Source organism: Stegodyphus dumicola, chromosome X2 (assembly GCF_044657685.1).
Source record: "Stegodyphus dumicola isolate Sdum_Otavi_A_Nest chromosome X2, ASM4465768v1".
NCBI lineage: Eukaryota > Metazoa > Arthropoda > Arachnida > Araneae > Eresidae > Stegodyphus > Stegodyphus dumicola.
In genome coordinates this window covers 41789338-41816520 of record NC_140781.1, presented here as the reverse complement: position 1 = coordinate 41816520, position 27183 = coordinate 41789338, and the positions used below count along the sequence as shown (strand labels likewise).

General features: G+C 32.1%; 1 protein-coding gene and 1 long non-coding RNA gene across 7 annotated transcripts in view; both read left to right on the top strand.

The window, feature by feature from the left end:
* LOC118183197 (uncharacterized) overlaps positions 1-27183 on the top strand; it is a 509384-nt gene that overhangs the window by 116022 nt on the left and 366179 nt on the right. Inside the window, exon 1 of one of the 6 annotated variants that reach the window (XM_085809468.1) lies at positions 5113-5390. The exons of 4 other annotated variants lie outside the window; for them this stretch is intronic. Coding sequence is in view for 1 of the 2 variants with exons in the window: in XM_085809464.1 (XP_085665590.1) it covers positions 6006-6135 (130 nt within the window). In the remaining variant the exon portion in view is untranslated. Of the gene's footprint in view, positions 1-5112; positions 6136-27183 lie in introns of those variants that run through there. One more of the 6 variants, XM_085809464.1, reaches the window with a different exon arrangement.
* The window catches only part of LOC118183196 (uncharacterized), a 44641-nt gene continuing 30910 nt past the window's right edge, over positions 13453-27183 (top strand). The window contains exon 1 of the long non-coding RNA XR_015039070.1: positions 13453-13691. This is a non-coding gene — a long non-coding RNA (uncharacterized LOC118183196). The remainder of the gene's footprint in view (positions 13692-27183) is intronic.

Sequence of the window (27183 nt, the reverse complement as noted above, 5' to 3'; positions counted from 1 at the left end):
AGGGGAGTGTATATATATACATTTGGTTCTGCCGATTGTAATAAAAAGGGAGGTTCACAATTAGATGTCATAGCAGTCCCACATAAAAAATTTCAACGTTCCAAGGCTAATCATTCTTGGGTTATGCGACATACATACGTACATACATACATACATACATACATACATTTTGGAATAAAGAGCACTTTATTCTGTCCGTCCATACAGAACATTATGCGAAAAAATAGTCAAAATGTTTTATAATTGCCTCTATCGCCCTCAATTATTTAAAAATTTTTTCTTTGTGACTTTCAGCTTTTACAAACATTTAAACTTCCATTTGAAGTGGAGTAGTATTATTCATAACACATAAATACATATATGGAATGGTCAAAATATATATTTCCATTGAAATTTGACTACCGAAATTTTTCACAATTACAATATATGTGTAACGTGTATACGAGCCAGTTTCCCTTAGAAAGCCCTCCACGAAGGCATCCCTCCCTTTAGGCAGATAGCCCTCGTGTGCTTTGCCATAAGTAAATAATCCAATCTAATCCAATCCACAATTATAATATTTCCTTTACGTCGTACAAAGGAAATAAAACGTCAAGCATGAACAAATTAAAAGTAATTACTTTGTACAGTGAGCAGGAATCGTCAATAATGTCACTAAATCCGAGACTATATTTATACACCAGCAATTTTCATTATTATTGATGAAAAAAATCTAATATCATATATGAAGGTCCTTCGTAATCAAACTCACAAGAAAGTGATACTGATATACAGAAAGGAGTAAAAACGGATGCTGGTGCGAGATTATGTGGAATTCCTTCCAATTGAAAATTATGCCTCGGGTCGAGAATAGGGTTAAAATTTATAAAATGTCTCGTGAAAATGCACTATACTCTTTAAATCAAATTTAAACTGCTTACAAATGTATGCATATGTCGCGAAAACCTAACTGCATTCTTTTAGCATTTCTTTGTTTACTTAGTTCTTTGAAGGGAGATTTTAATTTCGAATACATCAAAAAGATCCTTGTAAGAGGAACAACTTAAAAAATTAAACTATTAAAATGTCCTTATTTAACTGTTTTTTCTTTACCTTCCTTTAGAACTTCTGTAATAAATCGGTTTTCAGCAGCAGTTCATATCATCTTTTCGGATTTTTTAAGAAGCTAAATATGAATTGTTTGTTTTGGTGATGTACTGGAATGCCTTTAAAATGCATGCATTTAAAGTAAATATTGCTGGGCATTCATTTTCGTAAAGTATTATTTATTTATTTAAAGCAATGACACTTAGGCAAAATATATCTATCCATCCCTAAATGTTATGAAACAAAAGAAAACCTTATAAAGATAAATCACGATTCTTTTAAGTAAGGCATTAGTCTTTCTGTCCAGTATTTTTCATCAGTTCTGCAGGCTGCCAGAAATACATTTACATAGAAACGCAAGCACAAAATGATAGACTCCATGCATCTTTAGGAAGTTCTTCATAACAGAAGCTGAAGTTTTGACTTTTATAGACATTAGTCTCTGTAGCCATTTTTAGCACTTGCGCCCAGCGACAAGCTTAAAGACGTCTAGGTTTTTCCGCCCTTTGGGATACGTAAGAATATGCATGAAGGTCTTTTTCCATTCTCTATGTGGTATTCCCTTAACGTTCTTCTTTCGTAATAAGAATTCATTTTTCTTTTATTATAAATGGAAAATTCTTTATAAAATTGTGAAATATACAAAGTGTGAAAACTGTACTTATGTATTTATGTGTTATGAATAATACTACTCCACTTCAAATGGAAGTTTAAATGTTTGTAAAAGCTGAAAGTCACAAAGAAAACATTTTTAAATAATTTAGGGCGATAGAGGCAATTATAACACATTTTAAAATATCCGATGTGTGTTAGTACCTTATAAATAAGATACTTATAAGAGTGGTACCAAGTATCAAAATTTTATTTTGCAGGAACATCTCGAATGTTTTTGAACTAAATGATTACAGTACTTATTTTCAGTCATTATTGAGGTCTGTAATTCAAGTCGCAATTAAGATGAGAGACTTACCATCTCGTGAAGGTTATTTTCTCAATGAGGTTACATTAAACTTTTGTAAGTGTCAGATATTCAAAAGATTCATTGCAAATCATTGCTATTACCGAAAATCATATTGGAAAGAATAAAGCAAGTTTAGAAGCAAGAAGTACATATGTGTTGCTATAGAAACAACTTGTAAACATGGATGAAAATTAAGCTAAAATTATCCAGCTCAGTTCCGTTCCATCACAATAACTTTCGCTTCGTACATTACAACGAAAAGTATCGATGAATCAGTCACGCTTACCAGTATGCACAGATGTTCTAAACTTCCTGCAGCAGTAATTAGACGATGGAAGCTCCACTGCATTCACAACTCGAACCAAACTTTCGCCCTGTTCCGCTGCATTAAAAAAGTTCTTAAGTGTCACCTATAATAGCACAAGAATGAAGTGCTTGGAATATTAATTTAATAATACGATGCTTATTAGAATCTTCGGAATGAAAGACCAGAACCGCAGTTTCAGACGCATCTACTTTTCTGAAGCTCGAAAGAAATTCTACTAGCACAGCAATAAGTAAATAGCTCAAATTTTTGCAAATATATTTAGGTGTCAGATATCTTGGACACTTAAATTATATTATTTGGGAAATAAATGAAAGTAATTCATTGACTATTTTAATTGTGTATATGTCAAGTTTTTTTTTCATTATTATTAAATTAACACTTTATTGCCTTGTTTACCAATATTTATCTACTTTCATTTCACACCGAGTTTCTTTAGTCAAGCAGATAAAAGAAATCACTTTCGGGAAATGGTATGATGTTTAATTACGAACCTTTTAATTTATTAATTAGTTAATTTCAAAAGGTAGATAAGACATAAAACATATAAGTTCTTGAAATTGCCCTCATTTATAAAGAAAGTTACATAAGGACATTTAACATTTTTTCTGATTTAAGAAAGAAATGTAACTAAAATTGTAGTCACATTTCTTTCTTAAACTCAACATGTTTCTATTCATGTAATATTCATGTAATGTTCTATTCATGTAATGTTCAATTAATGTTTGGCTCACCAATGTGATAAATGTGCAGCTAGTGTTGTGACTTTCAGTGAAGAGGTTCTTTTGCATTGGACGTCAATAGCTCCTGCATTCATATCTCGGCATAGGTTCACCAGCATTTGAATTTTACCTTTATTTCGGAACGCCACACATTTCGCACACGGGAAGACGTTGGCCTGAAAACCGTTTCTTAGATCAACAAATGAGACCAGTTTTGTTACCATTCTTCTCACAGCATTTTGAGGCCTTTATTTCTGAGGCATGCCCTCCCACATATAGCATGGCATTTCAGAGTTGCCTTCGTTAATGCAAATGATGTCCCATTGCCAGCCTGATCACCTGGCTTCTCTTGGATCGAGTATGCTTGGCTCTTGATCAGACGCACCTATATCCGTCCTAGAATGTCAATAAACTGGCGAAATGGTTGGCCCATATCTGGCTCGTCATACCTTTATATACTATCTATATTTCACTCCGGAGAAATGCTTTCTTCCGATTTAGAGGAGGAGTTATAATGTAGTGATTTTCTTCACTTTTGTAGTTTCTTTATTCAACTAAATGGTCCTAAAATATTTTGATTCTTATTTTGGAACATTTCATATATTAATTTACATCATGATTAGATAAATCCTTCGAAGTGGGTTGTTGTTATAGGGGAATGAGGTTTAAAGAGTATATTGTGTCAAACGAAATTAACAAATGTCTAAAGTATAATCAAATTGTTGAAATTGCGGGTTTTACAAACTACCTACTAAACATTGTTATTTAAATTCCTTACTAAATTAAGTAGTTATTGTTTTAATAACAAGAATTACAAGGAATATCTGAATATTTTAAAATAATCTAATTACTAACATTAAAGCTAAAGCATTCTGTGCCATTAGAGATACAATAACTTCTATCACCAAAGCTAAAGTAGCCCGCATTGCTAATAAGTGTAGATTATACATAAACATGAATCAATGAGGAGCTATAAGCGTGACTACATGTTATAAAATATTTCTCCCGACTTCTTAGTATGCCTTCGTGGTGTAAAGGCCAGCCCACTCAGCGCGTATTCGAGAGGTCCTGATTCCAGTCCCGGCGAGGGCATTGCATGTTTTAGGCCTCCTGCTTCCAAATAATCTAATAAATCTACAGTGGCGTCCGAACTAAAAGGTGGTGGACGATAATTCGTCACCACCAGGATTTGACGATTGTGTACTGTAATCCCCAGTCGCTCTTTAAAAGGCGGAGTGTATAAGGTCTTCCACCTTCTTAGCATGTTTTCGTGGTGTTATGGCGAACACACTCGGCTCGTATTTGAGAGGTTCGAGTCCCGGCAAAGGCATTGTTCATATTTCATCTCTTCTGCTTTCAGAAAAATTCCTAATGTCTACATAATGTATAGTTAAAATGGGCAGCTAACTAAGGAAATGCTGAAAACCTATTTGTTTAAATTAGGACAATATTTATACCTCAATTAAATTCATTTGCGCTTAATTAAACCACAATAAAACTGTGACAATTTCCTTTCAATTCATCTAATTTAAAAAAATTTGCTCGATTATTAATATTTAGGTTATTGTTCTCGAAATACTTGGAAAGAAACAACATTTAATTATTAGGATTAGCAACATATTGTCGCTTTAAATTTTAGCTTTTTTCCCAGCAGATAATAATTATTTGTATTTGAATATTCCTTCCGTTACGAGATACCCGCATGCAATGAAACCAAAGACATTGCAATATTCTATTCCGATTGACCCAAAACAGTTTCTCTGGAATTTCATCAGTACGATTTGTGTTGTTTCAGTAGAAAATACGGAATAAATGCATTGAGATTTTTAACAACAGAAACATACTCCCTGCCCGTATACTAAAACTTCTTAATCAGCATTACCGGCATCGATGTTCGAGAATTCGGTGTCAGAAAAGAGGTATACCATGGCAACAATCTCAGATTCGTTACGTCATGGCCACCTGTTACTCTGGCCATGCAGGCTGAATCACCAACACAAGGTTTCTTTCTCTTCCTAACAGAAGATTCTCTATTCTTCGATCAGATGTGTGTGCGCGCACCTTTGGGAAGCTCGTGCAGCAGGTGTTTTATATATCACTGCAGATACTCACCACTCGCCTCTAAAGGAAATAAATTTAATGTTTCTAAAACCACTCTTCTCTAACCGATGGCGATTGTATGGGAGGTTCAACTGCTCAAGAAAAACACATCTCCGACTATCATTGTTAACTAATTCTGAAACTCAGTAGCAAGTGGGTGCACGACTTTGACGTTTGGAAGATAACCTTTAGAAAGGCAAGTTCAAATTGGTTTCCTAAACTAAATGACAATGCTTCAGATTTTATAAAACTTTTGATTGAAATCATATGCAAATGCATATTGTGTATGACCCAAATAATTTTCCAAGTAAACAATTTATTTCACAAAAGAAAAAAATTCATTTTAAAATATTTCATCGAAAGCAGTTGCAATACAAGTGCGCACAGGTTCTTTTTCTCACCGTGTATTAATGTGGTGTAATATAAACTGTTCTCTTCTGAGTGCTTTCAAAACATAATCAGAAAGTGTGATCTGAACTGGAAGCATTAAATTGTATTCAATAAAAAAAATAATTAACATTAGCGTAAATGCTTTATTTCTACATAGCTAACCATTATTGGCTTCGATTTACTTTCTTATGCTAGCCTATGTTTACATGTAATTTTGCTTGTTATTCCAGTTTTGGAAAATCAGGAAAAATAGGAAAAGAAGTATTGTATGTTGTACTGATGATTATAATGGAAAATTACATATATCTTTGGAATAATTACACAGTTCTCTCTTTCGCAGTCTGCGAAAATTTCTCTTTTACTTAAATCAGAGACTATGTTACATGATTACTAACTTAACTAATTAAGTGTGTGATCAGCGATGACTATGTTCCGTGGCCGTTCAAGGTCAGACTCTCCATCGAACTTGCAACAAGCAATGAGCGGACCACTAACGACTATTACTCCAACATTTGCTTCCAATAAGTCTCAAGGAAATGTTTTGCAAAGGGGTAAGTTCTGCTATTTTCAAATCAATTCAGAACGCTTATCAATCTATATCATAGCTTTAATGATTGTTTAAAAACTAAGGTTCTACCTTAATATTAACATAGCAATCAAACCGGCATGGCAATCTACTGTTGAAATATCAAAAATGTTTTCTAGACTGCGGCTTTCATATTGCGCTTACGGGGGGGGCAATTCTCAGAAAATGATTTCTAGCAATAACATCATAATCAGTGAATATTTGGAAAGGAAACATTAATTCCATAAATCAGGAAATCAGCATTGAATTAGTAAAAGGTAATCTGCATATAGATTAGAATAAGGATGTCTAGCAATAATAGCATAATCAATGAATTTTTCGAAAGGAAACATTAATTTCATAAATCAGGAAATCAGCACTAAATTAGTAAAAAATAATCTTCAAATAGATTGGGGCATATAATCACAGAAATTGTATGAAATAAATAAACGAGATAAAAGAAATTAAATTAAATTTCAAGAACTTTATCAAAAGAGTAACTGTCTGTCTTCTTTAACATCTCATTTCTTCAAAAAATAATTAGCTTTTGATCTAATAGAATAAAATTAATAAACTTTAAGATTTTTCTAGATGTTAAACAGTTTGTGAAATTACTTTTTGGTATCGTTTCGTATTTTTAATTCGAAAAATTAGGAAAGCTCTGTGTAAGAACGGAATTTACATTTCTTTGCTAAAATCAATGATGTCTGTTACATTCTTAAAATGAAAAAATATATATTAAATGTCTGCATTAACTCTACCTCTTATATTTTCCTTAAACTGCTTCTCAACTGCATTTGTCGATAAAAAATTATAAAGTTTATCCTCACATCTTTATAATTTTAAAATTAAATTTTAAATAAAGCTATTAAGTTCACAAAACCTCCAGAGGAAGTTACAATTTAACGTTCTGATCAAACATTCTTTGATACCTGATAACGATTTGGAAGTGAAACTAACATACTATTTCATCTGTAAAATAGTCTTTAGAGCAAAATCCAGTTTCTCTTCAATTTATACATCAGAAAGAAAATTCATTTATTGATTATTTTTTCGGCACATTAAAATATTTTTTACTTCCGTGGAAGTAACAAACATTCTCAGTGTTCCAAGCATTGAATTTCATAGTGATTTAAATATGCAGTGTTGCCACTGTTGTAATTTAGACACTACTGTTCTAAAAAATTTAGAGTTTTAGAAAGGGTTCCTGGTTTAGTCTTCTTCAGAAACGTCAGAAATTATGGCAACACTCATAAGCCAGTTGGCCGTCTCATCACTGCGAACGTTATCCTTCATGCTTCATAAGGGGGGACTGATATTAGGTCTGCAAGTAAGAGGGAACATGGTACATAATGCCAAACCTTATGCGAGATCAAACCTAGGCCTTCCATTTAAGCATGCAAATCATCCCCCGCTTGTCATCATACCGTCCAGAGCGGCGTTTAGCCAAATACAAAAAATTAAATTTAGTATTGTCGGAATTAGTGTTTACATTTTATTTAGCCGAAAAAGTAAACTGAAACCTTTCATGGCCGCCACGTCTCATAGCCAGTGCCGTTGAAAATGGCTAGTAATTCGTAGAATGTAAGTAGTATATATTAAACATCACTTCTATAAAGCGACCGTTTTCCCAGACGAATAAAGTTTTCTGAAACTGTGGCTGGTCGTCTTAAGGAGGTTTCAATTTCTCTTACTTCTTTTTAATTCCAAATTTTTAACTGTAGTATTCTTTTCATATTTATTTATATAAATGTTAGCACGTAAAAAACAACTGCCTCACTTGCATTACGATAAATGCATGTATAGTCAACAGAAAAAAAAAATAATATCCCTGTTCTGTCGTGGGTCTACGTCTCCATTAACTGGAGACTCCATTTCAATAACTGGCGTTCTACTGTGTAATCGTACGGGCATATAGCAATGTATTCTGAAAAGGATTTCTTAAAATCATTTTATCAGTGGCTATACATGATGGTCTTGCTTATGTACGGTGATTAATGTAAAATTGAAGTTTTTATTATCTATTTTTATTAATCTGAGGAAGATACTAATGTTTGAGGTTAAAGCAATATCACGAGTGGGTTTCTGGACACTGAGGGGCCAGTCGCAGTATATTTCATATATTTTTGCATATGGAACTCATCAATAGCATAATCTTTGCATAGTTCGCGTTTTAACAAAGCGCATGTAGCTGAAAAAGAAAAGCAATAGCAATTTAAAATAAACTTACCACAGAGAAATAAATTGTTTTTCCGTAGAAATGCGGAAGCGGTTTCTTTGCTTGGACCTAGAATCATCAAAAATGGCTGCATCGAACTACATAATCTCTTCGGAAGTTCCATGATTTGTCACAGTATGATGATGAGGTCTAGGAATACCATATAAGAAAGAGTGCTTATTGAAGCTGTAGATCCAGATGTTGTGATAATGGATGACAATACTCGTCAGTATCGCACATCTTTGGTGTTAGAGTACTTAGAAATACCACTCAAATGGATCAGCCAGCCATTTCCCAGAGTTGGACCCAATTTAGCATGTGTGAGAGGTCAAAGGTCTCCGAATTATAGCTCGCTAAATGCCTACGAAGTTATTTCAGGATAAAAAATATGTACTCTCAGAAGACTGTTGCGGAGTTCCACAAGTCTTCATAAGCAGTTTGATTACTTCTATATAATCAAGATGTGAAGTTTTGCTTTTCTATCAGAGGTGACCACACAACATATTTAAGGAAAAGTTTTCGCATAGCATGCAAGATAATGTTTTCCATCATTTTTTAATTTCCATAAATTTGACTTTAAACTCAGTTAAGTTTTATTTCTGTCACTACCTTTTAACTCTTCCCAACAGTGTATGAAAACAGGTAGTCACAATCATTGTTTTGTATGAATTACCCTTACTACCCAAAATAATGTATATTTCTAATTATTGAGAGATTCACATAGCATTAATTATCATTTTTCTGCAATTTCAGTTTCTTTTCAGCAATTAACATTTTTCTGCAATTTCAGTTTCTAGTGACTTATTTTAATTTTGGAAAAAAACTGTTTATAATGCATCATACTAAACTGAAATTAGGATTTGATCTTCTACACGCAAACCGAAATCTGTTTTTGTGTTGTCCGTAAAGAAACCAAGTGACATTTATTATAAAAGTATAAAAGCAAAATTTAAACTTTACCGATAAGTAAGGGATGATAATAAATAAGATAATAATAAACATCGATAAATTTGAACGTTATCGACATAAGAACAAAATACAATCAAAATTTACTTTTTCGCATGTTCCATTTACATCGGTAATGCTCATTTGTCGAAAGCTAAAATCGAGTTATAAGATTTCCCCCTTCATATCTACTCTAAAATCAATTTATAAAAAGGCAAAGCAGAAACTTCAGCATAAAAATATCAACAAACGTATTGCATGTATTATCTTTTCGCAAAGCGAAAGCATATCTTAAAAGACAGAGAAACACACTGATGTACATTGCGTAATCAAATATTATCATATTCGCGTTAAGATAAAGCAAAAAGAATAAGCGAAGAGTGTGTTCTTTCTCTTTACATACATTAAAAAAAGATGTTTGAGAACAAGTATGGGGAAACATTATTCTTAAGATGCGGTGCAAATGCTTAAAAAACGTCATAATGAAGTTTTCCCAATTTATTTCTCTGTAACTTTGCTTTTAATAACACGGTTTTCTCAGAAAACAGAAAAAAATTGGAGTTGTTGGCCGCAAATTAAGAAGCTTAATGCTCTTAAATTTATTTAATTGCACATGAAATTTTCATGTCTCTTGCTTCAAAATAGCAATACAGTGCAAAAAAAAATTAATGTCTGTTCTTAAATGGAATTTCAACTAATCTTGCAACTATAACAGCATCAGGTTTACGCAAAACGGTTGTTAACATGTTAAGTTTTCATAACTTAACAACTTACGTTTTCATAACTTAAGTTTTCATAAAATAAACTTCTACTTGAAACTCATAAAATGATAAACTAACTAAAAGGGGTAAAATAATTTATGGTCTATTTTAATGGGAATGCTTAATTTTCTACAAAACAATCTACAATTTTATGTCACGGATAATAAAAGCAAGATAAATAAATAAATTAATTAATCAATTTAAAATTGCAGCTATGTATAAATGGGTAAATGACACAAGATGCTTTCCCAGCTTCATATTAAAAACCTTTTTCTTTTAAAATTCAATATGATCTTAAAGTAACTGTACATTATCCTTATAAAAATACATTTTTCATTTGCACTTAAAAAGGAATGAGAGCATAAATTAGCAGCAAACTGCAATCTTAATTTTAATTAAAAATGTTAAAATGTAGTTTCCGAGAAGAAACTAAAATTAATGCTTGTTTAAAAAATTAAAATAAAAGATTTTTTCCCTCCATCCAAAAGAGCATAATTTTGCCTCTTGAATGTAAATGTAAACTTATTTATTTTATTTGACATCAGCAAGGAAGATGTCATATTATGTTACATTGACGACGGCAAGTAACCTTGAACTCGCTGCATTGCGCCGTGTTCTGCTGATAGCAAGACATCCTGCCGACAAATTGCATTTCTGTTTCTTGGGAAATTGTGTAATGTGACTTTTTACAGTAAGATGACATAAAGAAAATTGTAAGAATGAAAACGAAATATGTTGGTAATTCTGTTTGTCTGAATTCTTCTTTCCGAAAATCTATTTTTTTGTAATTCGTTAAATTTCATTTCTTTTCAAAGGGGCACTGGAAGACACTGACATAATTTGAAGTTATTTGCAAATTAATTCTCTTTTTAGTACCAATTATTCTTAAGGCTCTCTGCTATGTGTTTGCTTATTTTCTGAAGTTAATCAAAAACTAATAAAATAAAATCTCGTAAAATCAAAACAATATTTTCCAGTTATTTTCTCTCATATTTTCCAGCTATTTTCTATTATACTAAGTTATTTTCTGCCCCCTTTTTCTCTATTTATGTAAATATCTTAATTATTTAATCTGAAAGTAAACCCTAGTGTAATCCAGGTACTCCGCAGTCTTTGCTTTATAAAGGTAAACTCTAATATCGCTAAACCATGCAATCTTCTGTATGAGAAGAAGTACTACCAGTATTAGCCCAAAGTGCATTAGCCCAGAAGAGCTATAAATTTCGTTTTGGTATTTTGCGTCGGAAACTTTAAAAGTCTAAATCACTTTTCAAATCGTTGCCACCAAATATTATTGCCCTGTATTATATTCAAATAAATTAAGTCATGAAGAATCTGCATAAATATATGTATGTTTCATCAAATTTTGAGCCAACAAATTACGAATAACATACATCTCCAACCGAATATGGGCATTTGGAAGGCCAAATTTGGAATTTGGAATTTGTTGTATTATGTGCTTCATTTTTGTAAAGCATTTATGACTTTTTAATTAAGAAACTCAACAGTTTCAAAGCGAGCAGTGGCAACACGAGCAGCGAGCAGTGGTACGAAAAAAAAACATTCTTATCTCCAGCGCTCGAGACTGTATATCGGAAATTCTAAAGATATGTTCTTTTGAAATTATTTTGTGATATTGCTATTGAATTTAATTTTATGGTTTAAGTGCGAAGAACATGACATTTAATAAATAAACGCCCCTTTGGGAGTAATATAAAATCTGAAAGCTTTCATAATTTTTATCTTCCTTTTTTTGTGACTATATTTTTTTCCTTGTAGTTTTATAATAATATACTTGATTTTGTTATAAACTAAACATAATCCAGGTTTCAAACAATCTTAAAAAGTATGTAAATTCAAACTAACATAATGAGTAAAGTAACTTATAAGGTATTTCTCCCACTTCCCTAGCGTGCCTTCGTGGTATAGTGGTTCAGCACACTGGGCCGGTATTCCAGAGATCCGTGGTTCGATTCCCGGCGAAGGCGGTTGCATATTTTTCACCTTTTCTGCTTCCAATTAACCTAATAACTCTACAAACTAAAAAACAAAGGAAATTGATTTAAAGTACTTTTACATCTACGTAACTGATCTAAAAGTTCTAATGAACATCTAATTGTCACTTCCGGAGCATATGTTTTTGCACACTCTATCATCCTAGGAAGCTTCGGGCATTTATCAAATCACAGCTTTGAGGCAGGTGTGTAACTATTGAGTTCTTTGATCTCTTACTAGCTGCGTTTTCTTCGCACTGTTAGTGCATATTCAGATTCATTTAACATAGTTAGCTTTCGTTTCTGTGCCTAAAGCTGGTCTCCTTTCCAAGTGAATCACATGCTTAAGCAAATGAGCAAATATAGATTTAATCAAATATGAAAATTACCAATTGAAATAACTATAATAAAAGTTATCATTATTGTTCTTCCAGGTTATGCGAAAAGTTTATGTTAACTCTTGTAGATATAGATCTACTGCAATCAGTAGTCATCACCTTCTCTGTAAGTCTGTGCTTTACAACGCATTTTACACAATTTTTTTATCAATTAAACATGAGATTTTTGGATTTTTCAAAGAAAGAATGTAAAAAAAAGAAGATATATTCTCATTTTATTTATAATAGTTGCTTTAATCCATAAATTAAAAGATATTTAGCAATTTCTTGAATATTTTATAACTCATGTATTATATTTGCTATACATAAACCAAAACTGTTATGTATAGTATTTATTATTAATTATTCGTTCAAATTCTTAATACGGAATTATTAAGCATCCACTGAATTTTTCAAAGAATATTTTTGGACCCGGCACCCTACAAAAAAAAAAAAAAGTAATTTATGAGACGAATTTTAGAAGAGGACATTTTGTTTTCGCTGCATTTTAATGGAGGAATTTTTCCAAAATATTTTAATGAAATTGTCCTTTTAATATTTTAGTTAAAAATTTTAACAAGCTTTTTATTTTACAAATACGAAACTCCTAGCTAATTCGTATAATATATCAATTTAATAAGATCTATGCTTCACTTAATTCAATTCACTTTTAATACTACTATATTTCAGGCTAAAGTAAATGTGTATTAATTTTTTTCATATGAGATTAACTTTTCGTCACCTTCTTTGGGGGTTTTCCTTTAGATACGAATAAATCTCTTCCGACGAGCGCAGCAGGGGAGATATGAATGTTTTTGTTGCTAAACATAGTTTGCGTCAGCAGTGTTATCGCAGCCTTTTATCATAAAGGTACAGGTCGACAATATGCACAGAGAAAGGCAAGAAGAGAAACACAGAAGTGTTTCAACGGGGTCATCATCAGCAGATGGGTTTTTGCAAACTAACCTAGATTTACAGGGATGTGAACAAATGCGATAATGACACGCATTCATTTCCTAGAAATTGCTAATAAGACTGTCAACAAATATGCAACCATTACACGTGTCTTGGCAGTTTATTCTTTGTTATTCTTGTGAAAAGGCGAATGCACAGATTTATCTCCATTTCGCACTTTCAGATTTGATAAAGCAAAGCGAAATGCTCAGAATAGCTGATTTTGAGTTTTAGTTATTTCGTAAGTGCTGAACTAGTGTCACTCAGGTGTTTCTATAGCCACTTCAAAGCATGTAAGTAATGCTTGTCATTTTGGTAGAGTGTTTTAGTTATTCATTAGGAAACGTGAAAAAACAATAGTGCCTTGCACGGGATCCGAACCACAGGTCTTCCAATTACCAATTGGACGCGTTACCACATACATTCGGAGAGCACGCGTGGCGGAATGCAATAATTCTTAACTTCTTTCCCATTTAAAAGGTGAATGGTACTGTCCAACTGGTTAGCTGGACATGATAACCACTTACACCATGTGGTGGAAAATATGATACTTTCTTACAATGTGATGCTTTGGCCGCCACTGAGTATCCAATCAGTATTGCTCGAATGCTGCTGTTTGCTTATTTTTTATATAAGCGTAATGATATATAAAGATAATAATGAATAATAATTATAATATAATGTAAGTCTCATGGTAAATTATTATTTATTATTATTTTTATGTAAAAATGAACTGTAAAAAACCGCAACGGTCACAGATGAATATTCATGGTCTGTCACGTATGCTGTATATTAAAATCGCTTTGCCTATTAAGAATAAAAGCCTTAAACTTAAGCGATAATTTTAACCTTTAATCAAATTCACATTTTAAAATCCTTCATATAACATTATTTCACATAACATTAATTAGCGACTTCACTGCAAACTGTAATAAGTGAAATTCCCCAAACGAATAGCTTTTATCCATAGCTTAATTCAAGTTATTTTATACAAACACAAATTCTCCGAATTCCTTTTAAAAAGTTTTGGCTGGAAGCTCTAATTGATTAGAAGAATTCTACTAGGAGCTTCCTACAGTATTTCTAGGAGCTTCCCACAGTTGACAAGGAGTATTTCCCAACTTAATAGAATTTATTGTAATAGCAGTCTCTGCCATTTACAAACTATCGCGATAGAAATAGAAATGAAGCCAGTTAGAAGTATAGGTCTTTCTTAAGAAAACTACCGTATTCTTTGAAATAATCTTATTATATGAATATAGAACAATACATTATTATAAACAGAACTATTAATATCTGAGTAGGACTTTGCGGTAAGTCAAAGCCATTACTTGGTAAACAACTATTCACAGCCCATTTGTACATTCATTTATTGACGGATTGTGTCGCTTAAAATTTGCATTTCATTAAAAGGACTCCCTGAAAGAGGCTTAACTACAGAAAACGGAAATTTATACATCAAAGATTGCAATAAATTGTTAGAAATATATTCTTCAGGGAACATTTCCCATTGTCTGAGGAAATATTTCAGTGGCGTCTCGTTGATGTCGACATTTTTCCAGAAGAGACTTCTTGAAATTGAAAACTTTTCTTTATGGGATATTATAAGTCTTTTTTATTGTTTGTTATAGGTTTTCTTGAACTCTATGCTTTTAAAACTTCCTGTTTTGTGCTTGCACAGTTTTACTTTATGGGACATTCCAAGTTTTCTTAATTGTTTATGGTATATTATAGGTTTTCTTGAATGTCATGCTTTAATAAGTTTCACTTTTTTCCTTGCACAACTCAAAATTATGAGTTTAAACTGGGGTATTATATTAGCTTTCGTTATGTGTTTTTCTAAGTTTATCCATAAAACACTTGCGTAATAATAAATGGAAATATTTTTCTGTAGTGTTGCAGATAAGCAACATAAGAAGTTATACTGTTGTTCTCCGAGTTGTCTCACAGTTTATTAAATAAAGAGATAATTCTAAAAAATTGATATACGACATCAAACGGTGGTGCTATTAGTAAGTGTTACATAAATTAAGCATTGCTTATGATTTTAAATAGCATAGAACATGTTTTATTACGTTTAAAATAACATAGGTAAACTTACTCTAATACACACTTTTACTTAACAGTTTATACGTATTAATTTATACCATTAACTATTTTAAAATTGTTCCTGGGAATTATCCGGAAAAGTATTATCCGAATTGCCTCGCTCGTTTCGATTCGGGTAACTGGGATGCTACTGTATAAGTATATGTAACAACATTGCATTGCATAATGTAAATATACCAATGCATTTATCAGAGATTTAAAACCATGAATTACTTATCATCACATTAATACTTTCGTAGTTCCATTTACGTTTTTCATAGTGTCATTCAAAGCATTAGTAGAGCCATTAAAAGTTTTCATTTTCATTTTCGTAGTGGCATATAAATTTTTCATAGTGTCATTAAAACACTGCAAACAGGTTGGAACTTAACACTGTTCTTTCCAAAATTTAGCAACATACATGTGTGAATGTATGCTCGCATATAAGAGACGGAGCTACAAAATTTCAACGATTAATCGATAAACTCAAATACCTTCCCCGGAAAATTTTAAGATTTCGAGTAAACTTGGTCCGTCATTTCTTGTTGCTAAGCAAAAATTACAGACATAAATATGTAAAGATTAAAACTGTCTTCTTTTTTTTTTTTTTTTGTAGGAACAAAGGAAATTTTCTGCTTCTTTGCTCAAGTCGCAAATATTCATGTTTTTGTAGCACTAATTCATATTGACATCACATCAGCACCATAAGCGGATGAAGAGATTATTATTCGTATAATCCTCCGAAAGTGAAAGAAAGTTCCCACTTCATAATGAGATATTTTTATTCATATATGACAACGGGGATTCGATGAAATAATCCATTCAAGCGCGCAAAGAACATGATTTCCTTAACTTTCTCTTTCTGTCTGCTTGCATTAACATACGAAACAGACACTATCCAAATTCGATAATTTTTCTTTTGGGAAATTATTGCTAATTATGAGAACAGTTTGCTTGTAATATTCCATATGTTTTACTTTAATGAATCACTGAGGCAGTAATTGTATTGTTATCGGAGAAATATAAGTTTTTCTTGTTCGTAAGCATTATTTTGAAAACGAATTTTTAAGGGAAGGTTAATGTAGAGGGATTTAACACAATCTTTTAATAATTTTCTGCTTTCATTTCTTTTATCTTGTTCGGGTTTATAATAATTTGAGTTCCATTTTTATTTCCTTGTATGAATTAAGGAAGTATAGTAATCGGGAAAAATTTTGAGTATCATATATAAACAAAAATATTTATTTTGACCGTTCTCAAATCCATTTAAACAATGTTTTTGAGTGACATCTGAACGTACGGAGAGAGTAAAGAACTCTTTTTTTTCAAAACGAATTGTAAAATGGATTCAGGAGAGTTTTTTTCCGTGAAATCTGTTATGCAAGATACATGCGTACGACGTACCTATCTGACAAACTGAAAAACGATTTGCCTCAGAACGCTGAAAATTGTATATGGGACTTTAATAACATGTAGTTAGTTGTGGACCTCCCTATTTGGTTGCAATCGACGTATATATATATATATATATAACTGAGCTCACCGATATATACCCACTCTGTTAGCCGCCTCGGTGAGCTCAGTTTCTTTTTATTCTTTTATATTGGTAAATTGTGCATATTTTGCTTTAAAAGTGATTAAATTATGCTGTTCCGATAAAGGTTTTTATGCATTTAGTTAATCTGCATGCAATAGCTGTAGAATTATCAACAATTTTAAAAGTTGTTTATATGATACTAAGCCTAATGAAGCCGACATTTGTTTACATTTGAAACTCTTAGTAGAATAGTGGATTAAGTCAGCTTATGTACCAAATCAGTGTCTTTCTGCCGAGTGGGACCAAAGTAAACATTTAATTCTGTGCACCAAAAAATCTGTCATCCTGCCCTCTGGCAAAATTTCTTGTTTTTGCTTAAAAACTCTAATTTTAATTGCAAAAAAAAATTAAACTGTTTTTTTAACTGTATTCGGAGTTTTATGTTTTTTCTGTATCTTACAGTTTTTCATGACGATGTTTTGAGTTTTATGTATGCCACGAAGTGAGAACTGAATTAATTGAATGATAAATATATCTCTAATGAAATTCGAGGAAATACGTTTAAATGAAATGCAGCAAAATATGTGTATAATTTAATAAATAGGCTGCACAACTACGTCATGTGGTGTACACATCAGATTTTTTTATTAAGCTATCATCTCGCTTCCGATATATCTATCTACTCATTCATTCACAAAACACGCAATGACCTCATTTTTCATGTTAAGAGCAATGTAGAAGAAATAAACAATTGCAGTTTTAAAAACGGCTTCAATGTGTGATGACGATAAACGAAACCAAAACAAAAGAATATCTGCTTGTTTGATTAAGGTGTATTTTTGACAAATAATTGAGTAATTTAGCTTGGTTCAGTTAATACGCAAGTAGGAAACTTTACTTTTATAATTAGATATAATCAAAGTAGGATTTTTATTATAATTAGATATAAATTTTTATAAAGAATTAAAGGACATGGAGGGATTTAAGGATTAGTTTGCTTAACTGGCTATGGGAAAGGAAAACACACGAGGGTTATCTGCCTAGAGGGAGGGATGCTTTCCTTGAGGACTCTCTATGAAAAAATTACTATTATTTGAATTATCTATGAGTAAAATCCGAAAACACCCATACAGCCAACCCGTTCACTGCGATTCAAACCCATTCTGAATTTCCATGGTTCATTCTTTTTTATCTGTTCGGCCTCTTATAGGGTAATCATCGAATCGCTTTTAAATTTTATTGCACATATAAGCGTTAGATATGAAATTATTATGCTTTCTTTATGCAAAGCTCAGAACCCAACAAATAAGTAGCATTTAAAATTGTGTAGTTCTTTATTAGTATTAAGAATTTCAAGTAATTGAAGAAAGCTAATGGAAATTCAATATTTTTCCTCGACCATCTGGGAAAAGTCTTGCTAATATATGTAAAGTAAGTATCTGTTTCAATTTATCTCAAAATTATGTCTTGTTTCCTGAGATTTCTAACTTAACATCATAAAGAAAGGTAATGCAAATCTCTTCTTGACGATATAAAATGGAAAACTTTTGAAAAGAAAACGTTTCACAGTATAAGATGTTTTTCAACTTCCAGAAGTTATTGCGACATTCTTACGTAGAATAATTCTTATGCAGAATATTCTAGACTTTACAAGAGAGAATGCCAAAATTCTGGTTTTGTAATCCTTGCAAAGGTATTCCTTTTGGGCTAAAGCTTCAAAGATTAAATGGAAACGTATCTAAAAAACTGACATGCTTACACTGCACTTAAGAAAACATTGAAACTGGCATTAAAATTTATGAACGAAGTCTTTTAACTATTTAATATTCTGTTTCGTGGCTTGATGGTATAGAATAATTAAATACATATACTTTTAATATAGTTTTATTTCTCAAGATCATTTTTATGCTATGTTTGATTTAGCAGTTTATTTACCACAGGCTATTGCCGATTCAATACATATAAATTAATAATCATTACACTACAATTAACTCATTAAAAATGCAGCTGATAATCATTTTTACTAATGTTAATATCATCAAAAATGAAAGAAGCATATCATTGTCAGTAATTTGTAGAGACATTAGGTAATTTGGAAGCAGGAAAGATGAAAAATGAGCAACCGCCTCGAACGCGGACCTCTGGAATACGCGCCCAGTGTGCAGACCACCACACCACGAAGACATGCCAAGAAGGGAGGAGAAATACTTTATATACTCCTTTTAAAGGGCGACTGGGGTTTTTAGGTGACCCAATAGCCAAATCCTGGGTGATAAGAATCATCATCCGTCACCCTTTTAGTTCGGGCGCCACTGTAGTAGAGACGTTAGGTCATTTGGAAGCAGGAAAGATAAAAAATGAGCAACCTCCTTCAGCAGGAATCGAACCGCGGACCTCTGGAATACGCGCCCGTTGTGCAATTAATAAAGAAAACAGTTTGCAATCCGAGAAGAAAGGTTATAAAAAAGGAATTTCATATGTTATTTTCAAAATCCTTAATTTCTATTTGAAAATCGTTGGATAGAAAACATTTACTTACATTTTGCGTATGCAAATCATTGTACAACTTAATATGTCGTATGCAGGATCATATAAAGAACAGAGCGCAGCTATGTAGAAGATTCGTCATATATTCGCTATATTTTGCCTTCCCTTTCTTATCAACCTGCTTTTTGAATAAGATAACTTACTGTTAAGTTGAAAAATATGTTAAAATCAAATTTAACTTTAACAGCATTGTGATTAAAAATACAATCACTTAATTTGTCCTTTATCAAAAACAATTACGAGAAGATAGCAACAAATTTCAGGTGTTTATGTTAATTAGGACTTTATATTTTTCACCTATCACACGAAAAATCATATCAAATATCCAAACATGCATACATTCATTTTCAGCTCATTATGAAATATTGCCTATTATTTGCAGTACCGAATAAAGGTGGTGTATTAGATTACAGCAAAGCACTCGAGGGCTATCTGCCTTAAGGGAGGGATGCCTTCGTGGAGGACTTTTTAAGGGAAACTGGCTCGTATACACGTTACACATGGGGAAAACCACGAAAACACCCATGCAGCCAGCCCGTTCGCGGGATTCGAACCTCGGACCGAACTACCAGTGTTCAGCGACGTTACCGCTCGGCCGCTGGTGGGCCTTCCGAATAAAGGAGTAATATAAGCAAATAGTAGTGGGAAAGGTCTAAATTAGCGTTATCGCTTTCAAATTAGTGTTTTTCTCGAAGCGGTGAGAAGTTAATTATTCATTTTTTATTAATTAAAACTTTTCACATATAGTTTAATATTTTCATGATATAAAATACAGTTTTTATAAAGTATCCTTTTTTTTTTTTTTTTTTGCAAAATGCAATAAAAAGTTTAAAAAAATTCCATGTGGTCTAAATATGGGCTAACGACTTAATTGTTGCAATATAATAAATAATTAAAAAATACAGAAAGTAACTAAATCGTTTTAAAACACTGGAAGTATAAGCGCGTATTTCAGCTCCGGTACAGTCACATTCGCCCAGAGGACTGAAAATAGTTATCTAAAGCTCTTCCATGGTTACTAATAAAAATGAATTTTGACAAAATATACATGCACGCAGTATCTTGTGACCTTCATGAAATAACTCAAGGTCTACTTTACTATCCGGTGATGGAACTTGTATGAGCACAGCTTTCATTTCCTGTATCTGAACGTTTTGTCTACTTCAGCCATAGCCATTTAGAAATTTTACCCTCAGATTTCTCAGAGTTTGGAGGCTTGCTCACTTTGTGACTGTCTTTTAACACTTCAAGCTTTATTCGAAAACTGGCTCTTAAGCCAATTTTATATGATCAGCTGGTATCCTCATACAAGCCTCTCCTTCTTTTCGGTCTTGCTATTTTTTCTTTCACTGGTACTGAAGAAATATCATATGGATTCACTTGCATGAATGGACCTGGAAGAAACAAGTGAAGAGAGGATTGCAATGAAGCCACAGGGAAATCTTTATGGTTCAAAGAGTTGTATCGCAAGTTTTTTTAATTTAGTCTCAGAAGCTGTAAAGTCATAATCGTCATAATCAAAATATTATTTTTCAAGAGATACATTCTAGCAGTTTTGAGGAAATTTACTCGTTTGTACTCGAGTTTAAGATTTTCCAAAGCTTTCTACCTTATCATTCGTTATTATAGTCCATTCTGAATGTCTTAGGCATTGCCTCATTTCCTCACGGTACAGTGCTTCGAAAGGACTCATGAGTCGTATCAAGAATTTACAGTTTATGAGTAGAATGAGGTGAAAAGGAACTTATAATTACTTAGTTTTCTTTACTTATATCAATTAAATCAAGATTACGCACATGCTCGTCTGTAATAAACAAGAACTGTAAATTCCTCGGTTGGAGAAAACTTTTCAATAAAGTGTGTAAACTATTCACGAAAAATGGTTCTTCTAACACAACTATGTGGGTGAGTTCAGCAGATAAATCCTACTGAACTTTCCTTAAAATCTGAGACATGTTAACTCTTGTTAATTACGCTTGATTCAAGTCGCGATTAAGGCAGCCCTAAAATATATTTTCCGTGATCAAAAGAAAAAAATAGTTTTTTTTAAATGTCTTCTCTTCTAAATATGGCTTTTCCACCCAGTTTAATACGAGTATACTTTGAGTAGGTATTATATATTTCTCTTGGCAAAATCATTGCAATGTACTGCAGAATGCATTGATACTCTTCGCCGCTTTTGACGTTCCTATTTTCTTTTCCTTAACAGTGACCGCTTGCTCCCTGTCATCCGGGTTCCACACGTTTTTCTCTTCATTTATTACAATTTGGAGAGGTTCAAGTGATTCTTGAAAAGAAAAATTGTTAATCTGTAAAATATACTCGAGATGAAAAAAAGTTTTTTTATGTCTTCCACAAATAGACTAATAGAGACTAAATTTTTCAAAGGTTGTAGGGTTTCATTTATTTTTACTAATAGTTAAATTATCAGTAAAAATAAATGTAGGGTTTTAATTTGTTAGACATTTCTGTCTTCTTCCATTCCCCTCACGTTTTTTCGCCAGGATATAAATTAGCTAGGGTGAATGAGTGTATTTAAACTGATGGAGCTAAAACGTTTAATCACAGTGGAGTTTCACTATTGTGAGCGCACGTTGTTATTTCTTCCTGCTGTTAACCTTCATTATCGGCTTCGCATCCTTGCCGGATTATAATCATGCCGGTGTGATTCTGTGTCAACCTGTTAGATTAAACTGAATTATATAGTCTTGTGCTAGTTTTACTTTTAAATTTAGTATTACGTATCATTTGAGTTTCTCACCGCAAATGTTCGGTGTCTGTAAGCACGCAAGTCCATCTGTAAAATATTTTGTTCAATAAAAGGGTCTTTTATACCCTTCTCTTGTTATGTTCCTCTTCAAATGTTTGTGAGAAGTCGCAAAGATTAGCACTTAAGTAGATCTAGTTACATTCAATGATAGCCAACAACAACGGGAGCTACAAACACGTATGACACATTGTCCTTCAGAGCACAGCAAAACAACTTGCATATTAACTAGATATATCGTAAAGTTATTTAATCGTAAAAACTTAAATGGGTTATAGGTAATGATATTAATTCACACAGCTATCAAACATTAAGGGAACTCGGCGCTCTCACTTAAAAGCGCTTAAAAGTTAATATTTGTCAGTCACAAAAACACATGTGTCAGTAAAGATGATAGAGCTGCTAAAGGCTGTTGGCTAGCTTAATGACAAATATTTTTATAGATCTTCTCCTAGATGTAGCTTTGGCAGGACTTTCAAGCAAATTATAACAATTTAAATCCAATAAAACGCCACCAGTAATGAAATGGATGAAATACGGAACATTGGCAATTTTTACTGCGCCCGAACTTTGGCGGCAAGTCTGACTAGTAACTTGAGGATTTTGCAATTTTTTCTGATTGTAACATCAATGCTTAAATTTACTACAAATTTCATGTCAAGGTATCCCTTATATCTCAGATAATAGAAATCTGCAATAATAGAAATAAGAGGAACAACTCCACATCTGAAGAAATATTCGCTTTTCAAACTCGTTCTATAGTTCAGCACACATGCTTCTTTTTGATGATAAAGCGATAAACGTTTTCATTGATAATTTGCTTTATTTTCCTTTTCTTATATTCTAATACCTTATAAGCCTAACAGCCGTCGGAATGCGATGAGGCTATAAATCACTACCTGTCATTTACAAACATTGCAATGAGTTATGCCAGAGCAATGCTTTGGTATGTTTTATAAAGCTCTTCAAGGAAATCATTCAGTGGTTTGAGACATTTAGAATAGGAATTAGTATTTTTACGACGTAAAATTTCCAAATAAATTTGACTTGGTAAAACAAATACTTGATGTCATTTTGAGTAATTATATATTTTTCAGATCGGGCCTGATAAAAACGCTATCGATAAGAATAAAGAAGTATAATAAAGATGTAAGTCGCAGTTGTAATAATTATTCCCCAAAGATTACACATAAGAGTGAAAAGAAGCAGATATATTCCCAAATGCTCAGGTTGTACCCTTTTGAGAAGCCATAGAAACAAGCGTTCGTGGCAGCCGGTCAAAGGCTTTTAAAGAGAATAAATACAGCTGGTAGTAAAGTAAATAATAAGTATTAAAGCTTGAATTATGGAATGCCCATTTGGTTTACTTTTAGACAACATAGAACTTGTTAGAATTTTCTCATAAATTAAATGTACCTTAAAGTTACATTTAAACACTAGTTTTGAATAAGAACTTGTTTGCTTGTTTACCCTTTGTTTGCTAGCACACTGAGCTCCTGATTATCCATTGTAATTAGTGCACGCAAATAGTCAGAAAACACATATAATCTGAAATTAAATCACTAAAATTGTAATTAGGGCAATAGTATTGTAAAAAATAACTCATCAGAGTTTTAAATGAGTAAAACACGATATGCAAATTACGTAAGCAATAACTAAAATTATAACAAAAATTAAGCAGAATTTTCAAACTTCCGGTAAACGTCTCTTATTTCAGATGTTTATGTTGATATTGTTTTCTTTGTAACATAACAAACACTGCACGCAACTGTGATGTCATTCACCACATCAGGCCCACATTCTAGTGTTTCATCATGGTTACTCTTGCTATACCATCTTCATCTTTGTCTGTTCTTCGTATTCTTCTGTTGAGTTGTTTTCCTTTTCCCATTTTTTTTTCAGCCAAGTAACGTGAGAAATAAATTGCGGTCTCTCCGGTATTCGAATTCCGGATCTCCCAATGATATATAAACGTGTTTACCACTTATATCTCGAGAATATTCATTCATAGCAGAACACCATAACGCCTTTTTAAAGCTCTACTTGGAAAAAGCACAGAACTCAGCCGATCAAATTCATGTGTTAACAAACTATTATCCATCACATTTTAGTTCGAGCATCACTGAAGAGACGGGACTTTTCAAAGTAAAAACTAGAAATATTAAATGTACCCGTGCCGGAATTAAAACTTCAAATTTGCTAGCGAAACACTGCCCCTTACACTGCGACTGCATGTGACGTAATAAAAAAAAGTAAAATTTTCATCATTTTCTAAGCTTATATTTTTAAATATTTGACTATCAGCATTGATTTCAAACAGACCCTCTGTATTGTCGTAAGTTTATTATTTTATGATATAAGAGATGAATCTTTTCATCCAAGAATCATCATGAAGCTTTTATTCCAAGTCTTATAAATATGATTCAGTGCATTAAACGTCTTGACTTTCTTATACAAGTAAAAACTTATTCAGCTTCTTCAGGTTTTTTACTGAAATTTTTGAAATGAGAATGCACAGATTTTCATAAAGCATGTAATCTATACATGAATTATCTGAAGCTCAGTAAAAAAAGGTCTTGAACGAATTTATATATTTTTAAATTGAAAAAATTCCAGTTACAGTGTTTTAAAAATGCAGAAGATCCAATCAGCTTTTTGAAAAGAAATCTAGACTTTTCTCAGTTCCTTACAGTGGAGGCTAACTGCATGTGTACATTAGTTGATATGAAAGAATTTTTATCAAGAAAAAGGAGCTTTGTTGATCTTTTCCTGTTTTTATTATCCACCACTTTATACTTTCACGTGTACATTCTTACTTGTTCTGAAATTGTTTGAGGAAACTACGAGTCTCTGTGTAATCGAAGTCGATGTTCTGCTACGCATAAAATAATTTTACGCCAGAAAATTTTAAAACTATATTATTTTTTTAAACATTCTGGGTAGTCAAATCTTTCAGGAATTCGTTAAAGTGTTCGAGAGATAAACCATTCCAAGTTATATTTCAGTTTACTTTGTGGTTTGTTTTGGCCAAAACGTATTTTGAATGGAAGAAATAAACAGTCCATGGCCAAAGCGTATTTTTAATTGAAGAAATAAATAGTTCATGTCCAAAACGCATTTTTAATTGAAGAAATAAACAGGTCATAAGTTTAAAAACATGCGCGAATTGAGAACCGATAACAATGTAGTGAAATGCAGCATCTCCAATGCCCCTTCCCACAATTAATTTTGACCAGGAGCACGAGTAAGTAAAATTTCATTGCTAATGTAGTGCATTGATATTAAAAACGCGTGATTTTTATTGTTCTACCATACCTCAAAACTGTACAGATCTCTTCAGGATCAAATTAAGAGAATCCTTTACGTTATATACCAGAGAATAAAATACGATCTAAATGTGTGATACAACGCGTATTATACATTTTATTATTATTTTGTTGAATGGTGGCAATATCTTACTGTCCGCAGTTTATTATAGTATTTACACACGTATTTCCCCCTTTTTTTACTAACCTAGTCGACCGAAAATTGAAAGGAGAAAATTATGCGAATAATTTAGTGTCCGAAAGACACGATTACCGTAAGAACATAACAAATGAAATGTATTCCTGGATAACACTACCAGTAACTCTTACAATGTTATTTATTTAAAAGAAACTCACATTCCAGTAAGAATATACAGTAATATTAATATTAAAATATCTAATAAGGACGTTTTCATTTCTACTTCTCTGTGTCCTGACGCTTGCCCATCTTTACTATTGTCCACGCCTACTTCTTAGGCCTCAAATCATTTAAATGCTGCTGGAACTGTTGTCTGTGTCGTCTTCTAGAGCTTGAACAGCAATAGAAAAATAATTAAAACAAACATTGAAGTTAATACAACTACTGTAGTGTACTAAATAAGTAAAATACAAACATGAACATATTTTATAAAAAATCCGAAAAGGTTCGAAAAAGTTATAAACAGTTTTAAATTTCTCGCAATCTCTTCATCAAGGAATTGGTGTCCCAAGAAATGTAAAAAAAAGTCTGTTTCTGCATAAACCAGTGAATAATTTAATTAGGTCAAATAGGTTTAATAATTAAAAACTTTCATTAAATTCTCATTAAGCAAGAAAGACAAAACGAAGCAGTTAAATTGACAAAAACATAAACATAAATACTAACCAAGTCCCCCAAAATCGAAACTTCTACTCTATTGTGTTCTGCAACTAATGAGTAATTTAATCTATTGATTAACAGTTTAATAAGCAACTTAATCTAATAAGAAATTTAGTTTATTTAAATTGTTAGTTATTCAACGTTGCCAAATTGTTCAAATGGTTAACTCAGAAACAGACTGTATTTTTTCACTTTTCTCTATCGACTACTCCCTAGATGAATACATCACCAGAAATATAAAAAGTTCTTCATGTTTTGGTTTAAAATTACTTTTTCCTTTTAATTATTCAGTGTTCTACAATGCTGTATATGTACTACAAGGCTCGTTTTTATTAGTATTCTGCTGATGTTCCAATAGAGTGTGAATTTAAATTTGATATTTATTATTATTAGTTTTATCTTACTGCTAACTTATATCAGTTTTCAACGAGTTGTTTAGATACCAGTTTTTAAACTAAAAAAGTTTTTTTTGAGTTTATATGTATATACGATATTCAAATTTTTTTTTAATCCGTTTATTGCACACCACTTGTTGCTGCAAATAAATTAATAAATAAGCAAAACTCGTAAAGTTTTTCTGATTTATTTTTCCTCGCTGAAAGCTAGAACTGATGGCTAAAAATGAATTGACTGGGAGATACAGAAAGAATAAGTAGGAATGTTTATGATAAATTGTAACTCT